The sequence below is a fragment of the Phaethon aethereus genome (assembly GCF_964289735.1).
Source record: "Phaethon aethereus genome assembly, chromosome: 9".
NCBI lineage: Eukaryota > Metazoa > Chordata > Aves > Phaethontiformes > Phaethontidae > Phaethon > Phaethon aethereus.
Genome location: NC_138585.1, coordinates 22,624,622 through 22,651,082, shown reverse-complemented (window position 1 = coordinate 22,651,082; position 26,461 = coordinate 22,624,622). Strand labels below are relative to the sequence as shown.

Below are 26,461 nucleotides of genomic sequence, written 5' to 3'. Positions count from 1 at the left end.
ATAGTTTCTTATTCTCCCTCTCAGGGCTGTTGCTGATTCTGAGTTAATCCTTTCCAGAATGTCTTAATGTGTTTTCTCTAATCTTAGCATGAAGCCAGTCTTTGGTCATCCCTAACAAAAAATTCTTGCATTTCTACTTGGTTGCTCCGCTCTTTTGTTTCCTTCACTCTCAGTTTACCTGAATCAGTGCCACTAACATTTTCCTTTTGCATTTGCCCTTTTCTGAATTCATTACACATTAGATGTTACACATTAGACTTCCACTGCTGTTCCAGAAAATGTGCTTTTCCTATCCTTTCCCAGCCTTTGCTTTCCCCTTCCCTTTCCACGGTAGGTCCGTGCACTCATGAAAGGCGTAGCTGCACCACGGCCCTGAGATGAGAACAAACCAGGAACCAGGTTCCGTCTATTAGTCCAGGAAGAGCCAAGTTAACTCAAGAGAGTGCAGCAAAACGCAGCAACTTTTGAAGCCTGCGTGCTCGGAGAACAAGCCCAGTTCCCGGTGGCTGTGGCATGGGCTTGGATGACTTTACAAGATGTTACAAAGTCATATACATCAAATAACTGTCGTAGTAGCCAGCACAATACTATTCAGCAACACGTCCACTTCCCACCAACACACTATGAATCTCCCTCCTTGCTCCTCTGGCTGACCGAAAGCCTAGCAAGTCTATGGCCCTTTTCCATGGCTTGATTTTCAATTAAGAGATAATGTCAGTGGGAGAGCACAGTTCATCAGATAGTGTTCCCCTGCTGTTGCAGAAGGCAGAGATGTAGTAAGCAGAGGTCAACTGCTGAAAATCTGTGTGCCTGGCTAAAAGATTATATAATCTGTTAGGCTAATTTTACTTCATTTCATATTCACATATATTAGTGCAGCTTTTGTTATATACTTATCCTTATGTAAGTTACATCTGTTCTTTTATTCACTCATCCATGTTTGTCTGCTTTCAGATTTATGAAACAGGCATTCCACTGAGCTCAGCAAATGATGGGCATAATAACTTATCTAAATTGCAAAGTACGTGATGCCCTTGAGGTAAACTCAGATGTGAAGGTTTTATGAAGTGTCTCACATGTGGAAGTGTAGGAAAGTGTTCATTTGCCAACTCCTGTCTATCCTTTGGCTGTTCAAATGATGTTAAGAGGATCCTATGAAACTGCTATGAAAGCCTAGGGGCTAGATGGAGGAGAGAAGTAGCACCACATTATTATCTTCATAGGAGAAGCAGAGCCATACTGCACAAGTGCACTTGCACTTGTTTGGCTCTCCTCTCTATGGATGCCAAAAGTTTCTGGTTGATAGGCTCTAAAGTATCTATTTATTTAATGAAATGCCTCTCACTGTAACAATATTGTGAGGCTTTATTAATGAATTTATTCTTATGAGATAGGAAAGTAATCTCTTTTTATTTCTTTATTTTTCCTCTTACAAGACTGCAGAGAAGCAAAGGCTCTATAGAGGAAAAGGGGAGCCTTCCTGCTGTTTGATGTATCTGAGATACTCTAAACCTCTCTGCCTGTCTGTAGCTACTACGGAGTCCTGCAGTGGCCATGCAGAGACCTGGTTCCTTGAGTTACTCTGGGCCAAACTTTACTGCGAGTCCCAGCATTCATGTTCATGTCAGATGTCAGTTACATCACATATAACTGCCAGCAAAGAAGCCAGTCAATAATGGCCAGACCTGGCTGTTATAGTTGTACCTCAACTTGCTTGAGACCTGGTGGCTGGATCGAGCTGAATTATCAGGTTAGTTTCCCCTCAATCTCTCTTGGAATTTTCCTGCTCGTTGCGGCTGACCCTTGTGCGTTGGAGGTCATTGCTCAAATGGCTGGGCTAAGTCAGTCTCTTTAAAATAATAAATTCAAATGTAATTTGAATTAAGAAGAAAATTTACACTTCAAAATCCAGTAAGCAAAAATACATTTCTACCTCTGTTCGCTGGTGAAGACTTAAGTCTCTTTAAAAGAGGTGGTTTGATGCTCTTTCCCATAGTGTTTCTTAGCGACTACTTTTGGAGGGCTTCCCATTCATAAGGGTGGCTTCAGAGAAGTCTGTTCTCATGAAATGCTGGCGGTGTCATATTTGAGTACCTTCACAACTCAACCTATAACACTATTCGGACAGAGCCAGTAACTAAAAAAAAAAATTCCAAAGCCCTAATAATCCTCTGTAAGCCCAGCAGTGTGGCCACCAGCAAGTTCAGTTTGGGAATTTCTGACAACTATAAAAAGGGAAATGATCCTGAGGTAGACCGGGACTTGGTCCCTCTGTTAATTGTCTGAAAGGTCTTAGATCCAGGTGTCTGTTTCCCCAAATTGCTAATACAAAGCTCACATTTTATCCAGGGGACTGCAAGGAAAAGTGTCGGTAAAATCTCAGAGGATAGGGATTTTGGGAGACTGATCTAGCCCATCTTTGCTGCCTCCAAGGCATTCTTCAGGCATATCTAGTATGTGGGAAAAGCCTCTGTAGGAGGATGTTTCTTAATCTCCCAAGGTAATCTAGGCTCTCCTGGGTCAGCCCTCCTTGTAGCTGGAGAGTCTGTAGCCTGGTAATGCTGAGAAAGCTGTCTTCTGTGCAGTGATGTTCTCTTTTTCTCCAGCTAATTACAAGGTCATCTTTTATTTCTTTGTATTTAAAGCTTCCAAAAATAATTAGCCCCTTTGATAAATTAGTTCACTTAAAACCAAAAATTTGTCAGTGAATTGGATGAGCAGTGCAGCACACAAAACACTTGAAGCTACACATATATTACTACTTTGTCACTCTTGTAAATTCAAATTGCACAGATTAATTTCAAACTAATTTGATAAGCCCTCCACTGTGACAAAAGGAAAAGTATTTGGGTGTCAGGCTTTGTGCCCTGCTATGTCAGATTTCAGCCTGAATGAATTTTTTATGGCTAACTCAAGAATATAAAACTCTGAAAACAGTGATTTGTAATGGCAATTCTGACAGACCCTTTAACCATTTGGAAAATAGGCACTGCTATAATTCTGCTGCATTAGAGGAAAAAACTTGAGTGCTTTCCCTAGGTGCAACAGCTGTTTCTATTGCAAAAGCCAAACTACATTGGTGGTGGTGTAGCTATCAGCTTTCCAGAGTTTTGCATTTATAGCTGATTGTATAAACTCCTTTATGTTCTTTTCTGCTTTCCAATATATGTAAATTAATTCGATAGCAAAAAAACAAATAACTACCTTGTAACTATATCTGTGTGAAGGTTCTCTGTAGGCTCCTACAATCAGCATCATGTGATGAGCGAATGGAGAAATACTGAACTTTTTGAAATGTTTCTAGCAAAAGTGACATGTGGTAATTCGTACCACATCAATTTTTAATCAGATTTAATCCTTCTTCTTAGTAATACATTAGAGCTCTTAAGGATGTTACACTAGGTTAAATTAGAGATCATAAAAACCCCCCAAAACAAACCAATGACAAAACCACAAACCACCAAAAAAAATCCAACAAAAAGCCTGCCAGGCTCCCTGAATGTTTTCCTGTCTCATCTATTAAAAAAGACTTTTTTTCCCAAGAACACACTGAATATGCTGAAATTAAATTTTGGAAAATAGTGAGGTAGAAAAGAAGTACTTGATAATGCTTTTCATTTCTTTGTTCTGATATAATATAGAAAAATATTTTGGTGTTATGAAACAAACAGAGTTCCACTTGGAACAAGATGCCTCAAATCAAATAGTTATCAGAGTTGTCAAAAATGAAACACAAATCTATGCTCAGAATGCAAAAAAAACTTTGAAGCACCAAATTTTAAAATGGCAGAGAGCAGATTTTCATGGATTCAGTAAATTTTATTCCCAAATATTGAATTATGCACAGATTCATGTGGCATAATAGGGGATGCCAGTCCATTTTTAAATGTTAGCTTGATTTCCATTAAGATTATAATGAAAATGTATCCAGAGAAATAGGAAGGATGTACATACGTACATATGAATACACTGAAAGAAAAGACTTTGTTTTACTGAATTTAGAACGAAATATTAGCTGCTGTCTTGAAATATGTGGGAATCTTTTTGGTACCACCACTAAACCTCTAATGAGCCCTTAATAAGTATTTGGATATCTGTGTACTTGGTCTAACTTTCAGCCGTGATCCTTTCTCAGCAGCCTCTGAACTGTGTTTGTTCCGAGCTGTGAAAATCAGGCTGGTTATTCAAACACCTAACTGTGGGTTAAAATCCTGACTTTTGGAAAAGCTTTGGAAAACAGGCTGATATTTAAGCCTATTGTCTGAAAACGGGAAGGATAAGTGACAGAGAAGTCCAGGGAATAGGCTATTTGTAACTAAATCATTGACTCTTTGCATTAATCCCATTATCAATGTTTATTATATATGGCAAGAAATACGTATGCAATTGTATGAATAGAAATAATTCATATCATACGTAGTGTTTGTGTTGCAAAAGATTCTCATGTGATCTGTAGGCAGGTGCGAGAGATTTAGAGTCTATTCTGCGTAATGTAAACGCAGGATGAATATTTATCCTTTGTTTTGCCTCACGAGCGTTTCAAGAGATGAAACGCAGTCTCCGTCTATAATTTGGGGCATTTAGGTTTTGGTTACTTTCTGAAAACATTCTGTACTTGGAAAACTTTGTTATGAGCCACTGATCTGACAGCTAACCGAGGCGATACACCTACACAGACTTTCTTTCAGAGGAGATGCCTTCTGCAATTTTAATCCGAATCACTTGGAAAGAAGGACTCTGAAAATACGTTGACCCTCCACCCCTGTGGCTTGTGTCAGGCATCTCTGTCCTGTTTGCTTATCCTGGTTACACGGCCTCAGTGCCACCAGGGTTTGGATTTTCAGCATCTTCCTGAGATATCTCTGTAAACCCTAAATATCAAAGAGGGACAATTTCGAGTGCCACCAGGGCAGCAACTCAACCCCCTGTTGCCCGACCTCCCACGCAGCCGCGGCGCAGCGCGGGCGGGCGTCCGCCTGGGATCTGACGGAGCCGGAAGGCGTAGGGTAGGACCAGTGCTTTGAACCGTTAGCAACATTCTCCCTTCCTGGTGATGTGTTGCTATCCTTTTCCTCAGAAGTGGCTGAATGTCGATGGTGTTGAATGCCCAGAGCTGTGATTTGCTCTGGTTTGAAAGGCTTTGTAAAAATATAACATACTCTTATTACATCCCAGCCTGACCTATTATTCATTACATTGGATCAGATTCATCTGTATGGAGAACCAACACAAGACTCCCTGCATTTCACAAATCTTTTAAGAATTAAATTGACTGGTTGCTGTGCAGAGACTCCAGAAAGGCATTTACATGTCTTTTACCTCTCACATCACCAAAGCCTCATTTGAGCTCCACTGAGGGACCTAATTTGTTGGTCTGAATTTTATTCCCTAACAACTCCCTCCCACACCCAATTAGCACACTACCCCATATGACAAAGATGGAAAAGAAGTATAATTATCAGCCAAAAATAAGCTGTTTGAGGTTGGATAACCACATGAGACTATTAACATGGACAAAGATCAGCCATAGGGGCTAAAGCAAATAATAAATATGTATTTGTGGCCAGTGCCTGAGCTCTAACAGAGTTCGAGGCACACAGTCAGGTTTCAAATGGCACCTACTTTCTGTTCTACCTTTTCAACAGACATGACTCAGGTGGACATTTACTCCCCAAGGAACAATATACTCTCCCGCCCTTTGCTGCAGGTTTTTACCTTCTGAATTTTATTCCACACACGTCTTTTATCACTTCTTCCTTCAAGGGTGTCCATGGCATCTGCCATTAGCAACTGCAGCTGTGGCACCAAGATAAAAATTATCAGTGTGGAATTCACACAGAAATAACTTCTCTAAATACACAGATTAAAACCTAATTAAAAAATCATTTGTACGCTGATGATTTTATTATTCATCTTTCACACAATGAGCACTGCCACCTCATCTTTGCTTCAGCCATTACACCATATTATTGTGGATATAAAATACTTAACAATGGGGAAAATCCTCTGGAAAATTTGTATTTAAGCCTATACATTTTAATGCAGCAAATGTTTATACTTGGTAAAGGAAGACTTGGGTTATAAAGAATAAAGGCTCCATAGTTCATTCTTTAGCTATCTATCTGGGATATTCTGTGTCGTACATGAATGCTTTTTAGTATTTTCTCCCAAGGCTAATGTATCATAATTTAAGGCAGCGTGTAAAACCTCAGAAGAGGGCAACACTAAAGCTGAGATGCTTTTACTGTAGTTGGAAGTATCTAGCTCATTTTCCCTGTTTTTACTATTCTTTTTCTTTGGCAAACCCTGCATTCTCCCCATCATTCAGCATAACAGAGAATAAAACCAAGGCTGACAATTTCTAGTGTAAACTATAAAAAGAAGCTGTAGGAAAATACTTGCTAATCAGTCCCTGGTGTTAGGAGGAAGGCTAAAATTCAGGTTAGTTGTAGTACTGCCTCCTTCCAGGTTAGTCATAGCGTTGCCCCACCCTGCAGCCTTCCCAAAGCCTTGAAAATGTTTTAATTTTCTTTTTCTGCTTTCTAAAGCATCTAAAAATGCTTTTAATTCCGTGACAGAGAGGCAAGGGTTGGATCCAGGGTGTTGTCCTGCGAGCAGCCGTTAGCATCAGTGTTTAGGAACAAACAGAGAAAAACTTGTATTTAATATTTGTGATACTGTTGTCCCCTAAGTCTATTCCAAAATGTTTAGCTGGTTAAAGTGAACCCAGACAATAGTTTTCGGTGACTCTTCCCATATTTGTTACTCATCACAAGTAATAGGACAGTATAAACATACGCATTCATAGAGAAATTATCTCTTCTTTCTGTACCTAGACAGGCAGCGGTCTGAGTACATAAGATGATGAAACTTAAACCGTCAGTGTTTGGGCTCATCTGCGCAAGATATAAAAGCGTTACCTCGAGATTCAAGAGGCAGACGTGTATTTCCTGAAGTTTACCTTCGCATTCAGGTTTTTGAAGTTAAAATTCTTTGTCTGTGTCCCAACACTGCATAAAGGATACAGGAATCTTCTTTTGAATCTCTAAATAAATTTGTTATGGTCGGTTCCAGCCTGCTTTCTCTGTGCTTGTGCAGCCATTAAGTTGAATCTTATTGGTCCAAACTTTTGATGAAATATTTTAATTTTTTAAGTCATGCATCAGTATTCACAAAAAACAAACCCGCAAATTTCTGCCTCTGACTTTAAATGCAAAAAGAGTCAGGAACCTGTTAGGAGTTTTCCATCACAATACTTTTATGACAGATAATCTCCTGCTGTAAATCCAGAATAGAACAGCCCAGAGATTAAGCGTTTCAAGGGCAGAATGGGAAAAGCACAGATCCTGCGTCAAACCGGGCAGAGGAGGAACCGGTCAGGGGAAGGGGAGGATTTCTCCACTGCTTTTCTCGGAATGATTCTCTCCGAAGGACTGGTCGAACAGCAGCCGCTGGGGCAGGGACCAGGACGTCCGTCTGTCACCCCCAAGGGGCCGCTCCCACAGCCCAGCCAAGCTGGGGACCTCACTGCTTGGGGCGGGAAGTTAAAACAAGAAACCTTTCCAATTAAAGTTCCACTGGTGTTGATACATGCCAGTGAAAAGTGCCCAGTGTGTGCTCTGGTTTTAATTTTTATCGCCCCAAGTTTGTCACCAGCTCTATTGGCAGAGAAGAAGTGCATGCTATAAGGGCGGCCCTTGGCAAACCACAGTGATTCTCTCAAAGCTGATCTTTTTTTGGAAAATCCCCTCCAAGGAAAAATGTTGCATTTTAAAAAATATTGTCCTCATTTGATTTTAAATTGAAATAGATTTCTGCTATTTTAACAAGCTTTCATCTTAATTTATGATGTACAAATATGGTGACATTGAAATCGCAAACCTTGGAAAGATTTTCTTCAGGGTTTTTCCCCACTTACATTCAACTGTTCAAGCTAACCGAAATCTGTATTTTCCCAAGGTCTATAAATAAATACTGATCTAAAAAGATCTCAGTTGAGGTTCTTTGTGCCATAGGTTAGGACTCTATTTAGTTACAGGAAGACATTTGCATGTAAGATTTTATAATTGATATGCCTTTGAGATCCTTGCTGTATCAGTGCAAATTGCCCTATTATAAATTCAGTGTGTTTTAAACTTTATACAACTTATACTGTATGTGATAATAAACATTTGGCATCTTTAACATTTTGTAACTCACAATCTAAGTGCCTCACTTGGTCACAAAGTCTTATCTCAATTTTACCAACGTGAAGTCAGAATGACCTCAGAGGAATTACTTTAAACTTTTATTAGGACAAGGGAGATTAGAATTCTGCCAGCTCAGTTTTCTTCATGGAAGAAATTCAGATATCTCTTTGAAATGTTGATGATGAGTGAGAAGCATGGAGTCAGCATGGGTGCGATGTTTCTGACCCCGTGGACGTGGCAGGGCTGCCCCTGTAGCATCCATCGAGGGCTGCTGAATCACACCAGTACAGCCCAGTCCTGCAAACATTTCACCCTGCCTGGACGCGGGCGAGATGAGGAGGGTGACAGGTAAGCTGAGCAGATGAGGATCTTTCACTCGCTCCCTCGACGGTTTGGGCACGCAGACCCAACGGCGGGCAGCAACGTTCTGTGCTTGATGCAGCCGCCATGTGGTAGGAAAATGGTCCCTACTGGCATAAGAGGAGCCTGTGCCATGTGGGCTGCTGCCCCCAGGGAAGGAAAAGCCCACTAGTCACTCCCTGGTGAAGCCACTCCCAAAGTTCTTGCTTGCAGTCTTATGCCTTAAGACCGTGATGCCTGAAGTTTACTAAAATATTCTAGCTACAAAGCATCTGAGCTTCCATTTGCACACACAGACTAAAGATATATTTTACAGCAGGATGACAGGACAAAGAGAAATAAATGAATGCTGAATTAATACATCTTAATGCTCTGGACAGGATAGCTGGCAGAGATTTTCTGCCTTTATTCTTTTAAAAAACATTTTTACCTGGGGCTCAGTAAACAAAGCATATGTGTTTTATTGAAAGATTTACAATCTGTCACTTAAATCTCGCAGCACGGACACTCGTTCTGCCCAGTCCTGCCCCTAAGAGACTGAAGACCTTTGTCTTGGGTGGCCTAGAGCCTCCCCCAAGAAGCTTTCCAGGGAGGTCAGGCTTATGATTACTACACGACAAGATACAGGCAACAGTGTAATAGCCTGTGCCGAGCGTGCGATGCACTGAAAATACTGTACCCTGGAGAAAAACCTATCGCTGAAATACATGCCAATAACTCAAGACCCTTTAGTCAGCCTTGAAATGTGGGCCCGCTGAAGTTTAATACTAGAACACTTGCATCAAAAGGAGAATGTCTTTTAATAACACAGTTTCTTTGCAGCGTCGTTTCCCCTTATCTCGAGCCCAGACTTCAAAGTCTGGCAGCCACCTCCCGCGGTTGCTGGCCGCTGCTCATCCTCCCCAAAGCAAGCTGCTGTGACGCTTTAATTCTGCAGAGCTTAGGAGCTTTGCAGGACTGCAAACAAATGTCGAGGGACTGGCTTTGGGAAAACCAAGAGTTTTCAGTGAAAAGAAGTTGGATCATCAAAATTGGGCTGCATTTAAATGCAGGGACTGTGGAGGGACTTTTTTTTTTTTTTTTAAAGAATGAAATGCTTAAAATTTGCATTTATGCGAGCTCCCTCCTTCCCCCATTGGAAAATCCGACAGGCTCGTGGAAGAAAAGCCATACCGTACCTTCCGATTGCAGGTTATCGATATACTAGCAAGCTAATAATGACTTTAGTCTTGCAACAGCCCCGTTAGCATCACTGCCCTCACTTCACAAAGGGAAAACAAAAGCATAGCAGGTAGATGGGTTTATTCGGAGACAGGGAGCAAGTCGTAGATGGAGCCAGGAAAGAAAATCTTTTTTTCTCCTTTCCCCTCTCTCCTCAGCTTTAACTAGATTCAGCCTGTTTTGCTGCAGGTGGTTTCTGATGTTAGATATCTTAAAGTAGCACAATCTGAATAATTGCAATCATTTTCCCAGACTGATATGAGGAGGTTTGGGGGAAAAGAAGAGGTTTTAAAAATATGCCTACAGATGAGTCATGCTGGTTCTATAAAAGTCATCCTTGCAGGTGATTAGCACCTCCTCTGACAAGGCACTGCAGTGGGATTTTAAAACTACTTCAGGTCCGCACAGTCGAAAAATTACTTCCAGAGCAAATCGCGGCGCAGTGCCCTGCCCCAGCCCTTCCCTCCCTGGCTCCCTGCCTCCGAAGGCCAAAGCAAGTATTAGAAATAAATACTTACCAGTTTGGCATCCTGCTGACTGATGTCCTGCAGGTAGGGAACGGTTGCTAGCTCAGCCATCGCTTGATTAATCACTTGGGACTGTTCCTCGACTCTCTGCAAACGGCCGAGGAGGCTGGCGTAATGCAACTTCTCTATCCCACGTGAGCAAGCACAGAGATTGTCCTGTTTTCTCGGGAAAAGCACGTAGGTTAGAGGGGAGTCGCAGAAAACACACTTATCCTTTGAGTCCTATGCCTTGAGGCTTATCATCATCTATATTTGTGCTAGTAATACTATAAGCAATATGGCATCCAGCACCTTGAAGATAATGCTGCTGACAATCTTTATAGAGGGGGAAAAAAAGGACTCTCTTTCCACAATCTCTCTAGTAGCACTAGAAAAATAAATATGTAGTCATAATATACGTGAAGGGGAGACAGCCGATAACAAGCATGAATGCAATTTTCTCATTTGGAAATGGCTTTTCCATAATCCCCTCTGTTGAATATTACCTGACTTTTATGGATAACTTTTAAAGTTTCAGTGAAGAGGTTGAGGAAACCATGCAGTGTGTCAGCTTATGGTTTGTTTGCAGACTAGGCAGATCCATAGTTTTCAAATATATAACCTTGAGGGACTAAAACCTGCAGAGGTGGTCCCTGATCCTCCAGGCAGCTAGGCGCATGGTAAATTTTAAGCGTGTGGATACAGAAACTCAGCCAACTGCTTGCATAAAATCTCAGCACCTGCTGAAGTGTTTGATGGATGGCAGCGTTACCACCATATTTTCAAAAGTATTCTGATGCCAAAAATGCAAATAAGCACCCTACCGAGATTTTCAAAAGCAATTTGGCCTAGATTCCCGACGAGATGTAGCCATTGCATATCTGAATGCTCAGCCCTTCCGAGTGAAATTTCCATTCATCTAATCAGCGTTTTGAACGTATTTAAGTGCCTGAAATTCCAAAAATTGGCAACAATTTTCAAAACCGCTTCCAGTATTTTTAGCAGACCTTTGTTCCGGCAGTTGCACGCTGACGCTGCCATTTACATGCACTTCCAGGCAGGTGATTGTAGGTCCATCGTATGTTGAACAGGGTGAAAGCAAAGTTTTAAATGGCATTTATTTTTCAATAAATGATGTCCCAGTTTTAAAATGAACTTCTCTGGGCAACCGATCTTGATCATTTGGTTTGATCTTGATCTTGGTTTTGAAGAACGTTGCACTAGGCAAGCACCAAGTGTTACCAAAATGACCATCAACGGAGTTCTTGTACCAAGTCTAAGAATTTAACAGCAATGCTGTTCTTGCTTTCTATACATCTTACTAGAATAACAATGGAAAAAAGCTTAGTTATCTTTTAACTCTAGAAAAATACAAACAATCCAGGTATAGTTAATTTTACCCCTTTTAATCAAATACCTAATATAACTGAAAAATGGTATGAAATAAAAGACCATGCACTGGAGACCAATGGCAGGAATGTAGCTATAAGCTGGGAGCTCCAGATATGAAAGCAACCGAAAAAGAAAGAGCTGAGCCAATGAACTGGCATTTCCATTAGCTGAAGGAGAGAATCGGGCACTGCACAGGGAAGAGGAGCTCTGGTCAGCAGTTCTCTGGAGTATTGCAGACAGCTCCAGTCATCTGTGTTTGGAGAGGTTAATTTAAACCCAAGCCTCATGGAGCAGAGAATCCAGCACGGTAGGAGATACCTCTTTCGAGAGAAGTGTGGTTTGATTAGTCTATTAATGAAAATGCCAAGAGGTTATTATTCTTCTCAATAAACATAATGCAGGGCTAAATTCCAAAGAGAGCAAACAACTGAAAAGGAAAGGAGAGAGATAAAAGGCAATGATAACAGAAGGACCATTGTGTATAAATGGGTACAAGTAAGACTGAGGTGGCAATTAAGCTGCTTATAATTCAGGTTGAAGGTCTGCAGTGTGTTTCAGCAAGAGTAGAAAAGGCATCCTAGAAACTAGTTCTAGGATGGATTTTACTCAATTTATGAATTGGATATTATGTGACACAAGGGTATATAAGAGCAGGTGGTTTGTCGTGAGGAGCCAGGAGAGCCCTTCCAGGCCTGCCTTCTTATGAAGTTCTGTTGACCCACCTCTAAGAAGGGAGACCAGGGCAACCATCTTACAAACTATTTTTATCACTGGAGAGTCCTTTTCTGAGGACCTGACCTAGCATTAGTAGGAGATATCAGCAAGAAAAAAAGATTTCTGTGATCTCTGATATGTGAAATTGTAAGTCTGGTGCAGTCTAGTTAGCATGGCACTAAAGCAAGAAACAAAATGGAGCCCCACCTCCACTCGCTGTCGGTGTTTGAAAGCCAGGTAGCTGTGTGCCCAGGTAGAGTACTGTGCATTAAAGTAAGGAGAAGCAATCAGTTAATGAGAGAGAGAGCGAGCTCTTATCAACATTAAATAGTCTCACAGCATTTAGATACAGTAAAAGGTTTCTCCCTGCTATTCTTGAAAACCGCCCAAACCCCTTTTTAAAAGCACCGAGAAATTAGTATATTGAGTCATCAGAGAAGAAAGCAAGAAAAAATCCTCTCTCGTCATGCTGTGTCTGTTGGGGGCTTCTCCAATGATTAAGAAAGTAAAGGCAAAAAGAAAACAATTTTTTCTCTGCTTGACTCGTCAGAAAAATATGAGAGCATGCCACGTAGCTATGGGAAACAAATTTGGCATCTGTGCCAGCATGCACTCTATGGACATAGCAGTGCTGCTTAAGTTTATAGTAGGTTGGAAGTAAATAAATAAATAACCAACAGTGGGAGTTTTTTTGAAGGAATTAGAGGAGGTTGAACATTATCAGAGGTGGCGTTTCAGTGACAATGAAAAATGCAGAAAGAGAAAGTAAATAACTGCTGCTGGCAGGAGAAAAAAATTCCATGGGGAGCTAAACCACATGCTGAGATTTACATGAACTATAGTGGAATTCAAGGGGCTACTAAGCTGCAGTAAAAAACATAATAAAGTGGCCAAACAATCAGATGAAGATGAAACCAGCTCAGGTTGGCACAGTGAAGATTAAGTAAAGAGCAAACTTAAATGGAGACCTCAGTGGAAAAGAGTTGGCTCCTTTAACAAAGAGAAGAGATACACATTTGAGAAATCAGGCAGCAAGGGAACCAACAAATGCAGTATATGGAGTCACAGTTGCATCCTGGTTAGAAATGCAGTAACATATTAAGAAAATAAATGCTTAAATTATGATGCTGTTTGTTACTTTCTAGATGGGCCTCACCCCTTCCAAGAAGAATTTAAAGAAAAAAGTAAAGATGAGCAATTGATGGACTTTCTCTTGAGGACTTTATTCTTAATGGGCAGCCTCGCCTGAGGTGGAGGTCCTTCTGCGAGACCTTTCCCCAGAAACATTTTTGCTGCAAAAATTCCCTTTGAATTTAAAAAAAAAAAAAGTTTATTCCTAGAGGCATCTTTGAAGACCTTCCTTCTAGGAGGGAAATAAGGTCCTCATGCCTGAGGATCAGCCCTGGGAGACTTTCATTCCTCTGACCCTGGGATGAAAAAGCTTTGTCAGTGATAGTAATCTTGATTGAAATATGAGTAGCTGAAGGTCTGAGCGGTATATATAAAAAGCAGCTCAGCCTGCTCTGGATGGAGTTTACCTGCTATTGCTAAATACCCAGCACTAACAACCAGAGCAAAGGTAGGACAAGCTTTCATTGCAAAAAGGAGCTGGAGAGCAGAGAGGAGTGAATCGTGTGTCCTTTCATGTACTGAGAATTTTGGGATGATACCCCCACTTTTTGCTTTTCTCTATCCTCAAGAAAGGAGTCATGCCTTACGCCACTTCTGTTTAGAAATAAAGTTTAGTTGCTGAGTGCTAAAGAAAAAGAAAAGCAAAGTGGCTGGTCAGCCTGGATTTAAAGCAGGATCTGTCATATCCAATACGTGTGGCACGTTTAACTATCAGCTTTAAGAGCATCACTTTGCAAAAGTCTGGAATGCCCCCCAGTATTCTTCTTTTCTATTGTAGAGTCCATTTTTCAGCTCAAAATCTGAATGAAGTTATGTCTTTCAAGGAGCTCTATAGTGTATGGCAATAACAAGTGGAAAAAATCCATTATGATGTTCCTTTAATGCCCTTGGTATTGCCCTTGGAAAATGTGTGTGCCGAAATCTGTGTGTATAAACACTTTCCCTCTACTTAAAAAACAGACGACAAAACAGTGAGGTCTGTAAATGTACACATCATCTGTGAATCATATGGTAGGTTTTGTTCACCTTTATAGTATGAGCAGTCTAATAAGCCCCTCTGGCCACTGTTTCTCCTGTTAAGTAGCATCATGTGCCATTGACATGGGACTACAGCAGGAGAAAGGCAAACTTGGTGTGTATAGAGCAGCAAAGTTACCCCAGTGAAATCTGATGATAGAATAACCACTTGCCAGCGATGGTAATCTTGGTTGAAATATGAGTAGCTGAAGGTCTGAGCGATATATATGTTTTTAAGGCACATACAATAACCTTTGTGTCACGCTATGTATTTCTGGGTAGATGAGGTTTACGGCATTTCCCCATCGGTGGCAGACGATGCTGTGTGGGGACAAGACTGCGACATCCTCTCTCAAATGCCTCTTGCTTTACAATATACAAATGTCCCCTTGATTTAAATGGGCTGTTCTTTATGAAGGGCAGGGGCAATAGAAAGTGCTCTGCTTTTTTTAACCTTTAACTTCATGTCTTGCCAACAGTGGTGCGTATACAAATCATATAAATAACTCCAGGTTGTGTAACTGCAAAACTGATGTGGCAGAATTGACTTATATTAATTGTTGCCGTGGCTTAATAAGCTCTGTCAAAAAAAATCTGATGAGGACAAGGATTTTGGATTGTACATTTGTGTCTGCAAATGCAGAAGAGGGCAAAAGGAATGTTTGTTCTATTGAAAACAAATATATTCTTTTATCTTCTTAAAGTAAGTTGTAAAGCTTGAGTCTGTACCTGCAGGTTCTCTTCCAGAAGTTTTTAATTCAGTTTGTGTGTGACGGAAAGACGATGGAATCATATTTCTAACTTGAATAAAATGTTGGAATACTTTCAAGGAAGCAAAAGTGGCCAAATCTCTGCCAGGCCCATAAAGAGATTTTAATCACTGGTAGCAGAGCTGTTCTGGCTCTGTGCCTATCTGTATTATCAGTGATAATTGGCTTTGTCATTTGCTCTTAGGGTCAGAGGTTCTGCCTTGCCTGGATCATTCAATGCTATGAAAACTGAAGGGAAAGTGAAGATGTTTCCACTGATAATGAATGTGAAATAATTGGCAGCTGTTTTCTCTAACTCAGTGATAATTTCTTCTATCTTGGGGCTTTCCTCCTCTCCATTAAAGCTCCCATACTGACCCCCTGGTGGCTGGTTATAAATCTATATAGGACCTTGATTCAAACCTGTTATCCCATTTTTGCTGCTGCTGAACCACGTGGATGCTATGCTGACCTCCTTGAAAAAAAGGCAAGTTTTGCATTGACTTCAGCGGTGCTGGGATTTCACCCTGTATTTTTGGGAGACATCTTCTGTTTCAGCAAGAGTATGTAAATGTACGAGGTGAGGTCTAGAGCTGGTACCAAATATTGCTGTGTAGAGGCAGTGTAAATTCATACAGCTAGTGGGGACTGGCTTGAGCATTCCTAACACACAACTCTGCTCTCAGCTCTTCCGTGATCAATTCGGGTTTTTTTCCCTATACGCTGCATACCATATGCCACATACCACTGCTTGAACCGTGTGGTTCTGTTCCTCCAAATTCATTTACAGAACAGGGTAGTTATGGGGAATCCAAAAGATACCTGATTTCAAAGTTTTTTCTTTTCCTGATACTCATTAGAGACTCAATAACTGCAATAGAGGAATCTCACCTCTAAAAGCTCGATGTTATATCCAAAGAGAGAATTGTGCGGTCAAGTTTAGTGGTTTGTTTTGGTTTTTTTTTTTTTTTAAATTAGAGTTTTACTGAGGCTTTCAGAAGGACCAGGACTTATTTCAGAATAAAACCAGGTTTACCGAAGCCAGTAGCACATGGCTTGAGGAAAGACCTGGAGAGAAGCAGCTGTGTGTCTCCTCAGGGGTGTCTGCCCTCAGCCTGCTCCATCACGCCGAGGCAGATGCCGTATGAGCGCCCGTTTTGGGGAAGCACTAAGCACCTCTACCTCCCACGAAGCACTTACTGTTGTTTCAGCAGCTGCTCTCTGAGAGTAAAGGAGATGATACAGCTTCCTCAAATACCGAGCTGATGGTTCTTCCTTGCTAGGCGTTGCTAAGTAGCAATTTTTGTCAACCTTCTATCTGATATCAAAACCTAAGAATATAAATCCTGTCATTTGCTAAGACACCTCTGACGAGGAAATGGCTCCGATTCCTTCAACATACAGAAAACTAAAAAACTGTTATTGCTAGGGAAAAAGTGTTAACATTAGCATTTACAATCTGGGGAGGAGAGGCTTCTTCCACTTATTTTCAGGAGAATAATTTAAGAATTGCATTAAAACAGTCTAGTCTACATGCAAATTTGATTTTTGACCTTTTGTGCTAATCAAAAGCCATGGTGCTAAAAAGCTGTGTACATTATTGCAGCAAGTATGGAGTAGAATTAACTAATATACCTTCAATATGGTTGTAACAGATTTGAAGGTTATTTCACACACTTCATAAGGATCAGGATCTAAATCACTAGAAATGCTTCAAGTAGCAGTTATTAACTCTTGATGGAGATCCTGGTGATATGTGTGGGTATTAAATACAGCGAGTAGTTTTGGTGGTTATGTGAAGTAGGGATATAATATAATAGGCCATAAATATTTCAGAAGATTGCATGCAAAGTGATTTTAAAGAAACTGGGTACACTGTTAAATAATTAGGACTACTTTTTAAAAGTATCTAAAACCCATTTGAACTCTGTTCCTAATGCAATTCACTGAGTACTTCTGGACACAGGAGGAGCATGTGCAGAATGAAATACTCACCAAAAAGCACGCATCATTCACAGACACACAGGCTTCTGCCGCCATACACACTACACACCAGAAAGTGAATTTTATACTCACAGTTAATTTGGTGCTTCTTATAAAATCCATTACTGGCACGATTTTTTTCCCAGTGTTATCCCAATATCTTTTTGTTTGTTCTTTCGTGGGAGGACTGAAAGGTGCTTTCCGGTCTAGGAAAGGAAATGACAAAACCATATACTGTGTTTTTTGCATATACATTTCCCATAGCAAGATGATGGGTAAACTGGAGGAGGCGAGAGGAGGCCGGGGAGAGCTGTCTGGACACTCAGGGCTGTGGGCACAGAGAAATGGGTCCCAAGAAACCCCCTGACTTCCCTCACTTAGAAAGGATCTTGCAGGTCACCTCTGAGCTATCCCAGCCCTTAAGCAAGCTGTCGTACCTGAAAAGATTGGCAGTCTTCTACTTGACCACCTTTCCAAGGTTTTTCCAATATGCTTGTTTCTGAAACCCAGAGTCAGTAAGTACTGCTGGGGAGGCAGGGATGGCCACTCAGCCATCTGTGGCAAGATGTGAAGTCCATGAGGATCTGGATAGGGAAATGAAAATAATTTCTGCCGTCACACTTCTTTTCAGTTGCAAGAGAAGTTACTTTTTTGGAGGGGAAAAAAAGGAAGGCTAAGGAGGAGTGAAATGTCATCCAGAAAGCTTTCAAAAACAAAGCTGACCAAACCGACCCATGCAGCTATACCTGGGTTTTGAAATTCCAGACTTTGCAACCTTTTTCATCAACAGCTTAAATTTTGCTGATGCATAAGGTAAAACATGCTCTTCCCATTTATGCACTTTTCAATCCTGATCATCCAAAGCATTAATAACGCAACATTTCAGTAACATACCAACCTGATCCTTTAACCACAAAAAAAGTTGTTTTCTTGTTCCCTGAATTTATGAGGTTTGATTTCCTACAGATTTGTGTTTTTACCACCACCACCACAACCCCAAGCTTCCTGCATGTCCTTTCTGATCCACTCAGCTCGCACGTGACTGCGCCGTGGCTCGTCCCGGGTTTGTGATCGCTGCTGCCAAACCCCGGGTGCATCAGCCGAGTCGGTCTGCCCCGACCTCGGCGCCGACAGATGCTCAGAGCAATTGTATAAACCACCTTTGCTTAGGGAACCAGACCAGCCCGTTCCTCCCTCTCCTTCCCCTGCAAAAAATGAACTTAGATTGAATGTCAGTGTCACTTTTCACAAAGGAGTGCTCCGTTTTCGGTGAGCTCTGCTTTTAAGATGCCAGGCCGTGCGGTCACAGTGACAAATGGAGAACCCCACTCAGAGCTCTCTGGACTTACCCTTATATAAATCAAAGCGAGTGGACCTGATATTTCTCTTGCAGCATGTTCTGCTTCTGATGGATTCTCAATTTTGCAACAAACCGCATTGTACACTTGGATTTAAATGTGTATCTGCTCCTTTTCCTTGGCAATAAGGAAAACGTCGAAATCAATTTGGTCTTTACACTATAGCAGAACTTTGACTAAAATTGGACAGACGATTGTTACAGAATAGGAAGGTTATTTAAAATAACATGTTCGTGAGATGTCTGGTATTTCACACCCACTGTTAAAATGGGGCTTCGCTCGTGTTTTTAATTTCACCTACGTGAGATACAGACCTGCAGGTCAAATGCTCAGTGGCACCACACCGACAATGAGCTAAACTTGCTGCTTGTGATAGTTTTTTTGGTGGGCAGTGGGATTTTAGGTCAAACCTGAATAGATAAGTCAAGAACCCCCCACTGCTTTGGTTGACTTCACCTAACACAGTTGTGAGTTATCTCAGCATCAAGTCCAGGGAAAGGAGCCACGTCCGCTCTGCCTGAGAGGGTTTCCAGGACAGAAAGGGGGTCAGTCGGGAGAGGTCCCACCCGCGTGAGACCTCTCACACCACCGCACTCTCAAAACCCTGATACCCGTATTGTTTTTTCTTGGCTATCTGTCCCATTTAATTCCTAGAAACTTCAGTTTCCCAGAACCTGCACTCAGAAATTTCTGTAAAATTGAAGCAAGTCTTTTAACCAACAGATTTTTGTAAACAAACATCTTTGAGGGCAGAACTGTCTCTATTAAATCTATTTTATAATTGACTAAAGTACTATAGGACTGGGATCTTTTATCCTCCCCTTTCTTTTTTTTTTCTTCCTTTTCCTTCTTGGGAGGAGTAAGAAAATGACTGGCGACACTTTCAGAGTCATTCAGTGATTTATGAACACAAACTGAGTTTCAGTGCAACACTTGCACACTTTTGCTGCTTATGTGCTCCCGAAAGTCTCACGCTTGCTGTAGATTGAGGGAGTTATGGGAAATATGAATTTATCTTTTTAAAAACCAGATTTGGAGAGTTTTATTTTATGTTCCTTTTAATGCCAATACTTTTGTCCCAGGAAATTCTTCATAGTCACATCCGCAGGTAAATGATAGAGAGGGATTTTACAGCCTCTGTGATAAAGAAGTCCTCATTTTCCCTCTTCAAACAACCCCAAAGCTACTGCCAGAAACCCAATACATGGGTGGTCTGCAACTTGCAAAGCACGATCTAGTTTTATACTGCTTTCCTAAAGCAAAACTAAAAGGAACGAAACAAGTTTACTTATATATTTGCACAGTTTTGTGGTAAACACTTGGTTTCCTAATTCCTACTTGCGTTTTTCAAATAGATTTTCTTTTTCTCCCCAGAGATGCAATGTGTATCCTTTGGAAGCCTTATTTATCTGCAGAGTGCTGGAGCTCAGCCGTGCTGCAAGGACTAAGTCATCATCTCTGACCTGGGTGTAACTCTTGCAGGGAGCGAGCGGCACCTCAGCCTTTCACCCCGCTGGAAGTGGCAGTGAGGGGTGAGCTACACATCTAGTTTGCGTGACAAAGTTAGAGGCTTTCCAGAATTTGACTTGAGAAATGTATTTTTCCCTTTAAGTTTCTCAATCACCAACTCGAAGCCAACTGCTTTCGGGGTCAACTATGTTCCAAGTCACCAGGTTAATGATAGTAAGAAATGCCTTTTTTCCCCCTGCCTCTCTTTTGCCGAAATGTCATGCCCATTCCTCTTGAAATAAGGCTGTGATCGCCAGAATTTAAGCATCTGTTTACTCCAGGAGATGCTATTTGAGTTCACTCTGCCATCTGGAGATGACAAAGAGCTCTGCAAAGCCCTTGTTCACTCTGGATCCTACTTGTCTTCAACAGGCTCAAAGAAACCTAGCTATCTATTCCCATCCCTGCAGGTGAGATGCTCTCAAGGGTGGCAGTCAATCCGTTAGGGCTTGTAGAAGGGAGGATATTTTTGGAAAGCGAAGGCCCTGCTCCAGGGATGACCATTGGTGACTGATGGAAATCCACGGAGATGGGCATGAACTTGGGTCTTGCTGTCACCACGATACACTGCAAAGCTACCTTCGAACAAAAGATTAGTTGCAAAAATGAAATTCAACAATGGAAACACGGGGTTTCATGCATAAAAATAATTTTTATGGAGATTTGCAGTGTAAAGTCTGTACTTTGCCGTAGTACTGATGTGATTACCTAAATCATGTACAACCATAGAGCAAATCTCAGAAGTTAATTTCCCCCCCTGAAGTGTAGAAATGTCTGGAGCTCAAGCTCCAGACTCTCTCAAACTCTTTTTAAGTCAGCCACATGCACACAAACAGTACACAGTGCTTAAGAGCATGTGAAATCTGCTGTTACCTGTATATATGTGCTCCACGTAATCAGGGTGCTTTTTCGCAAACATGTCCCTAATCTTGTTTATTTTGCCAGCCTTGACTTCTGTCACAAATGGTGTGTACATAACTGAAAAAGATACTTCTCTAGCGATGGCTTCTTCAATCATAGCCTGAAAAAGGCAAAGAAATTATACATTTCATGTTGGTTAATGGCTAGTTAAAAAAAAAAAAATTACTTTCACAGATGATATTTTCCCTTTAATAATTGCACAGTCATGCAAAGATAACATATTTTGGTCTTGAATATTAATTAGAGGGGAATTTAAATTAGTTCCAGAAAACACTGCCTATCTAAACTCAGAAAATCAATTTAATGGGGAAAGAACATTTGTAAACAGTTTTCAGTGCAGCGAGCCTATGTTTTCAGTGAGGAGAAAAGTATTAGATAAATTATCTTTTAGATGAGAAGAAAAAGTGATTCCATGCTCTCTGAAGGTCACGTCTTTCATCTGAGGGTTTTATTCAGTCCTTGGCAGCTGGTTAAACAATACTAAGCATTCATATTGCCCCTTGGGTTGGCACGAATCAGACACTGTGCCTATACGGAATATTAGTCTTAAAATATTGCATTTAAACACCATTTGCATTAAGAGTAAAATTCACTCCTGTGCAGAGGGCAACATGAAGCTTATGAACCTTGTCATCCCTTAAAAATGACTCAAATGATGCATTGTGCTGGTCTTATGCGGAGAGGTGGATTTCACACTCCGCGGACCCCAATGAGCTGGTCCTGGAAGTGCCAGGAGGAGCTACCAGCCTGGAAACAGCCTTGCTCGGTGCCCTTATCGATCAGTGCAAGGGAGGCTGAGCTGCAGTTCCTCCTGGGGTTGGGTAAGACCGCGTTCAGATCTGCTTCGGCTGCGTCTCTTGCTAACAAAGAGTGTGTCGTCTTGACGTGGGCAGTCCTTTCTGGAAACCGGGGGAACTGCAAGGCTTCGTTAATGTCTCTTGGCGAAAGTGTAAACGTGGTTAATAGCGACAATACTGGCGCAAGGTTAATAGCGGTGGTCAGAAAAGCACGAGGGGAAAAGATATATATTTTTAAACAGGGAGTATGAATCTCCCAGATCACCTTATGCGCTGAAGTGATTCACGGAAAGTATTGCTGTGGGACTAGCTTTGTGTTTTATTGACAAACCCTCACTTTTGTTCTCCAGTCTATCCTCCACCTATGTAAAATTATCCAAGACACAGTGTGCCTCCGTGAGTCGTTTGTTTAGCTGACGACTGCTCCCACCAACCCAGAACGGAAGGCTGAGTGTGCCAATCAGTTAAGTATCTATGCCCTTCTCCTTAATGGCTTTAGACAACGGGTCTTTTGATATGGTCTTCTGCCGGTTTATCTCCATCGTGTTTATTGGTATGGGGTGTGCAGAAATACCATAGAAATGCTATAATTGTTTTGAGCAGGTATTGAGATAGGCTGCCATACGTGCACCTCTCACACTGAATACTCTGCCTGGATGTCAAGGGTATCGCTGAGGATTTGTTTATTTTTTAGATTACTATATTTAGTCAGCCCATTATCCTGCATTTACTGGAATGGAAGCAGTCTGGAGTGGGCAGTATTTAGCCCTGAAAAATTAACAAGCTTCAAATACCACCCGGGGCAGTAATAACATCCGCCCTGCTCCGGTGAGGAGGGGTTCCAGCTTTCCACGGGCACGGCCATGTTATCCATGGTTAATGCCACAGATCTGGAGGTATCAGACCAGAAAATAGCAAGTGTGTCCTACTGCCAAGAGTCTGGGGACCCATGAATGGATTCGCGCCCGTTCTTCCCTGTGGGAATACTTACCAGTCTGTGCTGCTTTATAGGAAAGTGATTTTCGGCTTTCATATTTCTATGGACTTTAATTATCTTGTCGTTCAGGGACCTTAGAGGATCAGCAGCAAAACGATGGTACCAATCTAGCTTCCCAAGGTACATTTTAGAAAAGCAGAGGTCTACCTGTTCAAGTTTTACTGAATTTCATGTGTAAATATAGGCACTGAGTTAGGTCAGCCTTATTTTGTGTGAGATGTTGGGTATTCTGCTGATTTTCTAGAGCTTGTCAGCTATTTCCTCATCTGGATTAATATGAGCATGTGAATGGGTTTTTTGGTGTATCCGTACAGTTCAGATTTAAAATATATGGAGTGAGGCAGCAAGATGAAAACGTGAGTGATTGGATCAGACAAGCTCTGTATTCTGCCTGCAAAGTTCACTTTTGGCTTTAACATCCTCAAGAACGGTTCAAAGTCACACCTATAATACCTCTGCGTTGCCATGTACCCATGGCTCCTCTGCACAGCATGCAAATAGTGACTAGCTCAGAGGGCAATAATGGTAAAATGTCAGCCAACAGGGAAAAGAATAGGTCTGTAGTTTCTGGTCAATACTGCTACTGAAGGTATTATTATTACCCAAGAGCATTTTTTTTTCCCCAAGCTACTGACCCTGGACACAGATGATATTTGTTTTATTATTCTCTTGGATTTTTATGGGGTAAAGTCTTTAAGGATATAAAACTTCAGCCCATAAAAACTTTGGAGGAGAAAACTTTATACGATGAAATCCCTAAGGATTTTTCTGCTTAAGCCTTTATGCACTGAAGTCCATGTCTGTGGATGAATATCTGGCAACATGTCCAGGAAACAGGGATGCCTACAGAACGTCATCTGTCGTGCTGTATACCATGCAGCTGCTCAAGCTACAGTCACACTGTGGAGAGGATTGCAAGGGCTCCAAAGGACTTTCAACAGAGTCCTTGCAGAGAGGACAGGACAACTCTTTTCTTCCCATTTGCATGTGTTTTGTTGTCTTTCCATCTGAAGGGTCCTTTCTGCAATGTCCTCTCAGATACATCAGGGAGGATGTTGTGGTTCTGGCCTTGGAGTGGAAGAATTGTCAGGCTCTTCCATGAGTATGGGGATAGCTGCTAAACTGACAAAGATGATAAAGAAAGATGAATTTTTTTGCATATCTTGCAAGTGAGCTCTGCAGCAATATCTCATCACATGGTACGACACTCCAGCCTTCAGTTCCAGCAGAGTTAGAAAAAGTCAAGTCTTGGAGATGACCTTAAACCATAAGAAAGAGCTCTAGCAATATACAATAATGTAAGGACTTATGATTGGCATAAGTCCATTGAAGGTGGTGGTTTACCTCAGCAGTGATCAAAATCTATTTCTTCAGCGAAGATACAAGAACTCGCTCAAGAAGAGGCTGCAGAATAATCTGATGATAGGGAAGATTTCTTTTTGTAGTTGTGGTACTGACTCATGCTATGTTATGTCAGGAGGTTTATATCCCTGTTTTGGAAGTGTGGGGAATCAGAGAAAGTCTGCAGAGAAACCATCTGGAGACAAAGTGTCTCAAGCAGTATTTATATTGTCAGATCTTCTATTAAAATAGCAATTAATTCTTCCATGAAACGCAAGCGTTCACAAGGTTTGAGGGACGCACACTGCTATCAGGACAATTTAAAAGCCAAAAGACATTCCTAAACAACGAACTTGATTTTGACCAAAGGTTTAAACATATATTTGACCCAACACCACATACTCCTCTTCTCTGAGCACCTTGGCTCTGCAATATCTTTACATTCTACCATATCGAGGAATGTTACGTTTCACAGACATTTTAATAAAACTTAAACTTTAGCCTAAACAATCTTATATTGTCCCTTCAACACCCACTACAATTGCGTTAAGAGCTCATAAAATGAATAGGTAGATGCACAAGAAACAAAGCTTTCCCATGCCAACTTTTGATGGCAAATGATATAACTACTTTGATATTTTTATGAAGCTCTTGCCATTTTGCCTGCTTAGAGCAGACATAGAAGAAGAAAAATGGCACTGTAGCAGCAAATTCTTCATAGCAGTGACAGTAGCATTCCCTGCTACAGTCCCTAACCTTAATCCTCTTAACTACAGAAAGCTTTAATTTGGAAAAATCCAATTATCTTGACATCTAGAATTAGCCAAAACTTTAGATATCTTTCTAGTGCCTTATCTTGCAGCTGCAGTGCACACTCAGCCACTGTCTCACAGTACAGCAGGAATTGATGCTTTTATTGATGATTTTTATTAATGCAATGATATCAGTCATGGTAAAGCCATTAGCCTCTTCTGTGAACTGCTTCCACACTTAGGCTGGTAGTTAGAGTTATGGGTGCACTGTGGTGCAACCTATGTGCTTTTCTCTACGTCCTTCCAACCATAGAGAAGTATCTGGCAGCCCTGCCACTAAGTCTGTTGCTGTTATGATATGAATATCTTCTCACCAGAATGATCTTCTTACATCATTTTTTTTTTTTCCTTCCTGCTGGCAAAATAAGTAGACAGAATGCCAGAGCATATCCTTTCCTCAATATGTTTATGGTATGAATAAATCATGTATTATACAATAGATGAGAACTTTCTGCTTATCTGCTATGTAATGCCCCCCCATTAATGTAGGTCACATCAAATATCAGCTTATTTAGGTTCTTAAGTTATTAACGTATTTAAGTCTCTGCGAGTTATTTTGCATGCAGTATTTTTTGAAAGGGGATTCGCAGAGCACCACAGCGATAGGTCCGTGTATTCTACTGACTTCTGAAAGGCAGAGGCAGATGTATTGCAGATGGGTTACCTTAGGCTTCAGGATCCGTCTGATGCTCCAATAAGTATCTCTTTATTTTGGGAGAAAAGAAATCCGTGCTTTATAGCCTTCCAACGAGATCACTGTTCATTAAAGGAATACCACAGAACACATAGAGTATGGAAAAGACTGGAGGCTGCTATGAAATTCCCTGTCCATGATGCTGGCAGGTGGGAAAGCAGGGACTGAGCAGGAATGTTGAAATACAACTCTAGTTTGGGGAAGCTCTCTGTCCAGGAGCCCATCCTCTGGTCTCACAAGCTCATATGCATGGAGAGCGTTGCGGGAGCCCTCAGCTCTTGTATCGCTTGATGCCAACTGAGGATCTTACCCTTCCATCTCAGCGCAGGGGTTAATGTGAAGGATTTCAGTGTTTCTCTTCTCTGGTGGAGCGACTCAGACCAGTGAAACAGAGGCTATAAACAAAACAATGAAACAAAGGCTATAAACAGCCTTTGCAAGGCTGGTCCAGAGCGTTGACAAGGTGAGCCCCTGTTCTTGCTCCAGTCATGGTTCGTTGCCACCAGTTTCTACCATGCCTATCCGTACCAGGCAGGAGCTCGAGCTCCAAGCACCCCTGCAGTGGTGGCTCCTGGCCTGGGCCACCTCCCCCTGCCCCAGCTGGGGCCTCGCGCCTCCACAGGACGCTGTGACGTGGGCAGCGCCGCTCCAGCGCAGCGAGCCGAGCTCCCTTGGACAGCCAGCGTGGCCGACGTGCCGGGCTGGCAGGCTCCCGGCCGCCCGGCTAGCTGCCGTGCAGACACGCTGCCTTGGCGTGGAGGAGAGACAGG

General features: G+C 41.6%; 1 protein-coding gene across 1 annotated transcript in view; it reads right to left on the bottom strand.

Moving 5' to 3' along the window:
* The window catches only part of SPATA16 (spermatogenesis associated 16), an 80,054-nt gene that overhangs the window by 7,822 nt on the left and 45,771 nt on the right, over positions 1-26,461 (bottom strand). Inside the window, exons 5-9 of the mRNA XM_082003650.1 lie at positions 21,003-21,150; positions 17,700-17,846; positions 17,356-17,468; positions 10,289-10,453; positions 5,716-5,796 (exon numbers count right to left, since the gene is read on the bottom strand). Of these exons, the coding sequence (XP_081859776.1) occupies positions 5,716-5,796; positions 10,289-10,453; positions 17,356-17,468; positions 17,700-17,846; positions 21,003-21,150 (654 nt within the window). The remainder of the gene's footprint in view (positions 1-5,715; positions 5,797-10,288; positions 10,454-17,355; positions 17,469-17,699; positions 17,847-21,002; positions 21,151-26,461) is intronic.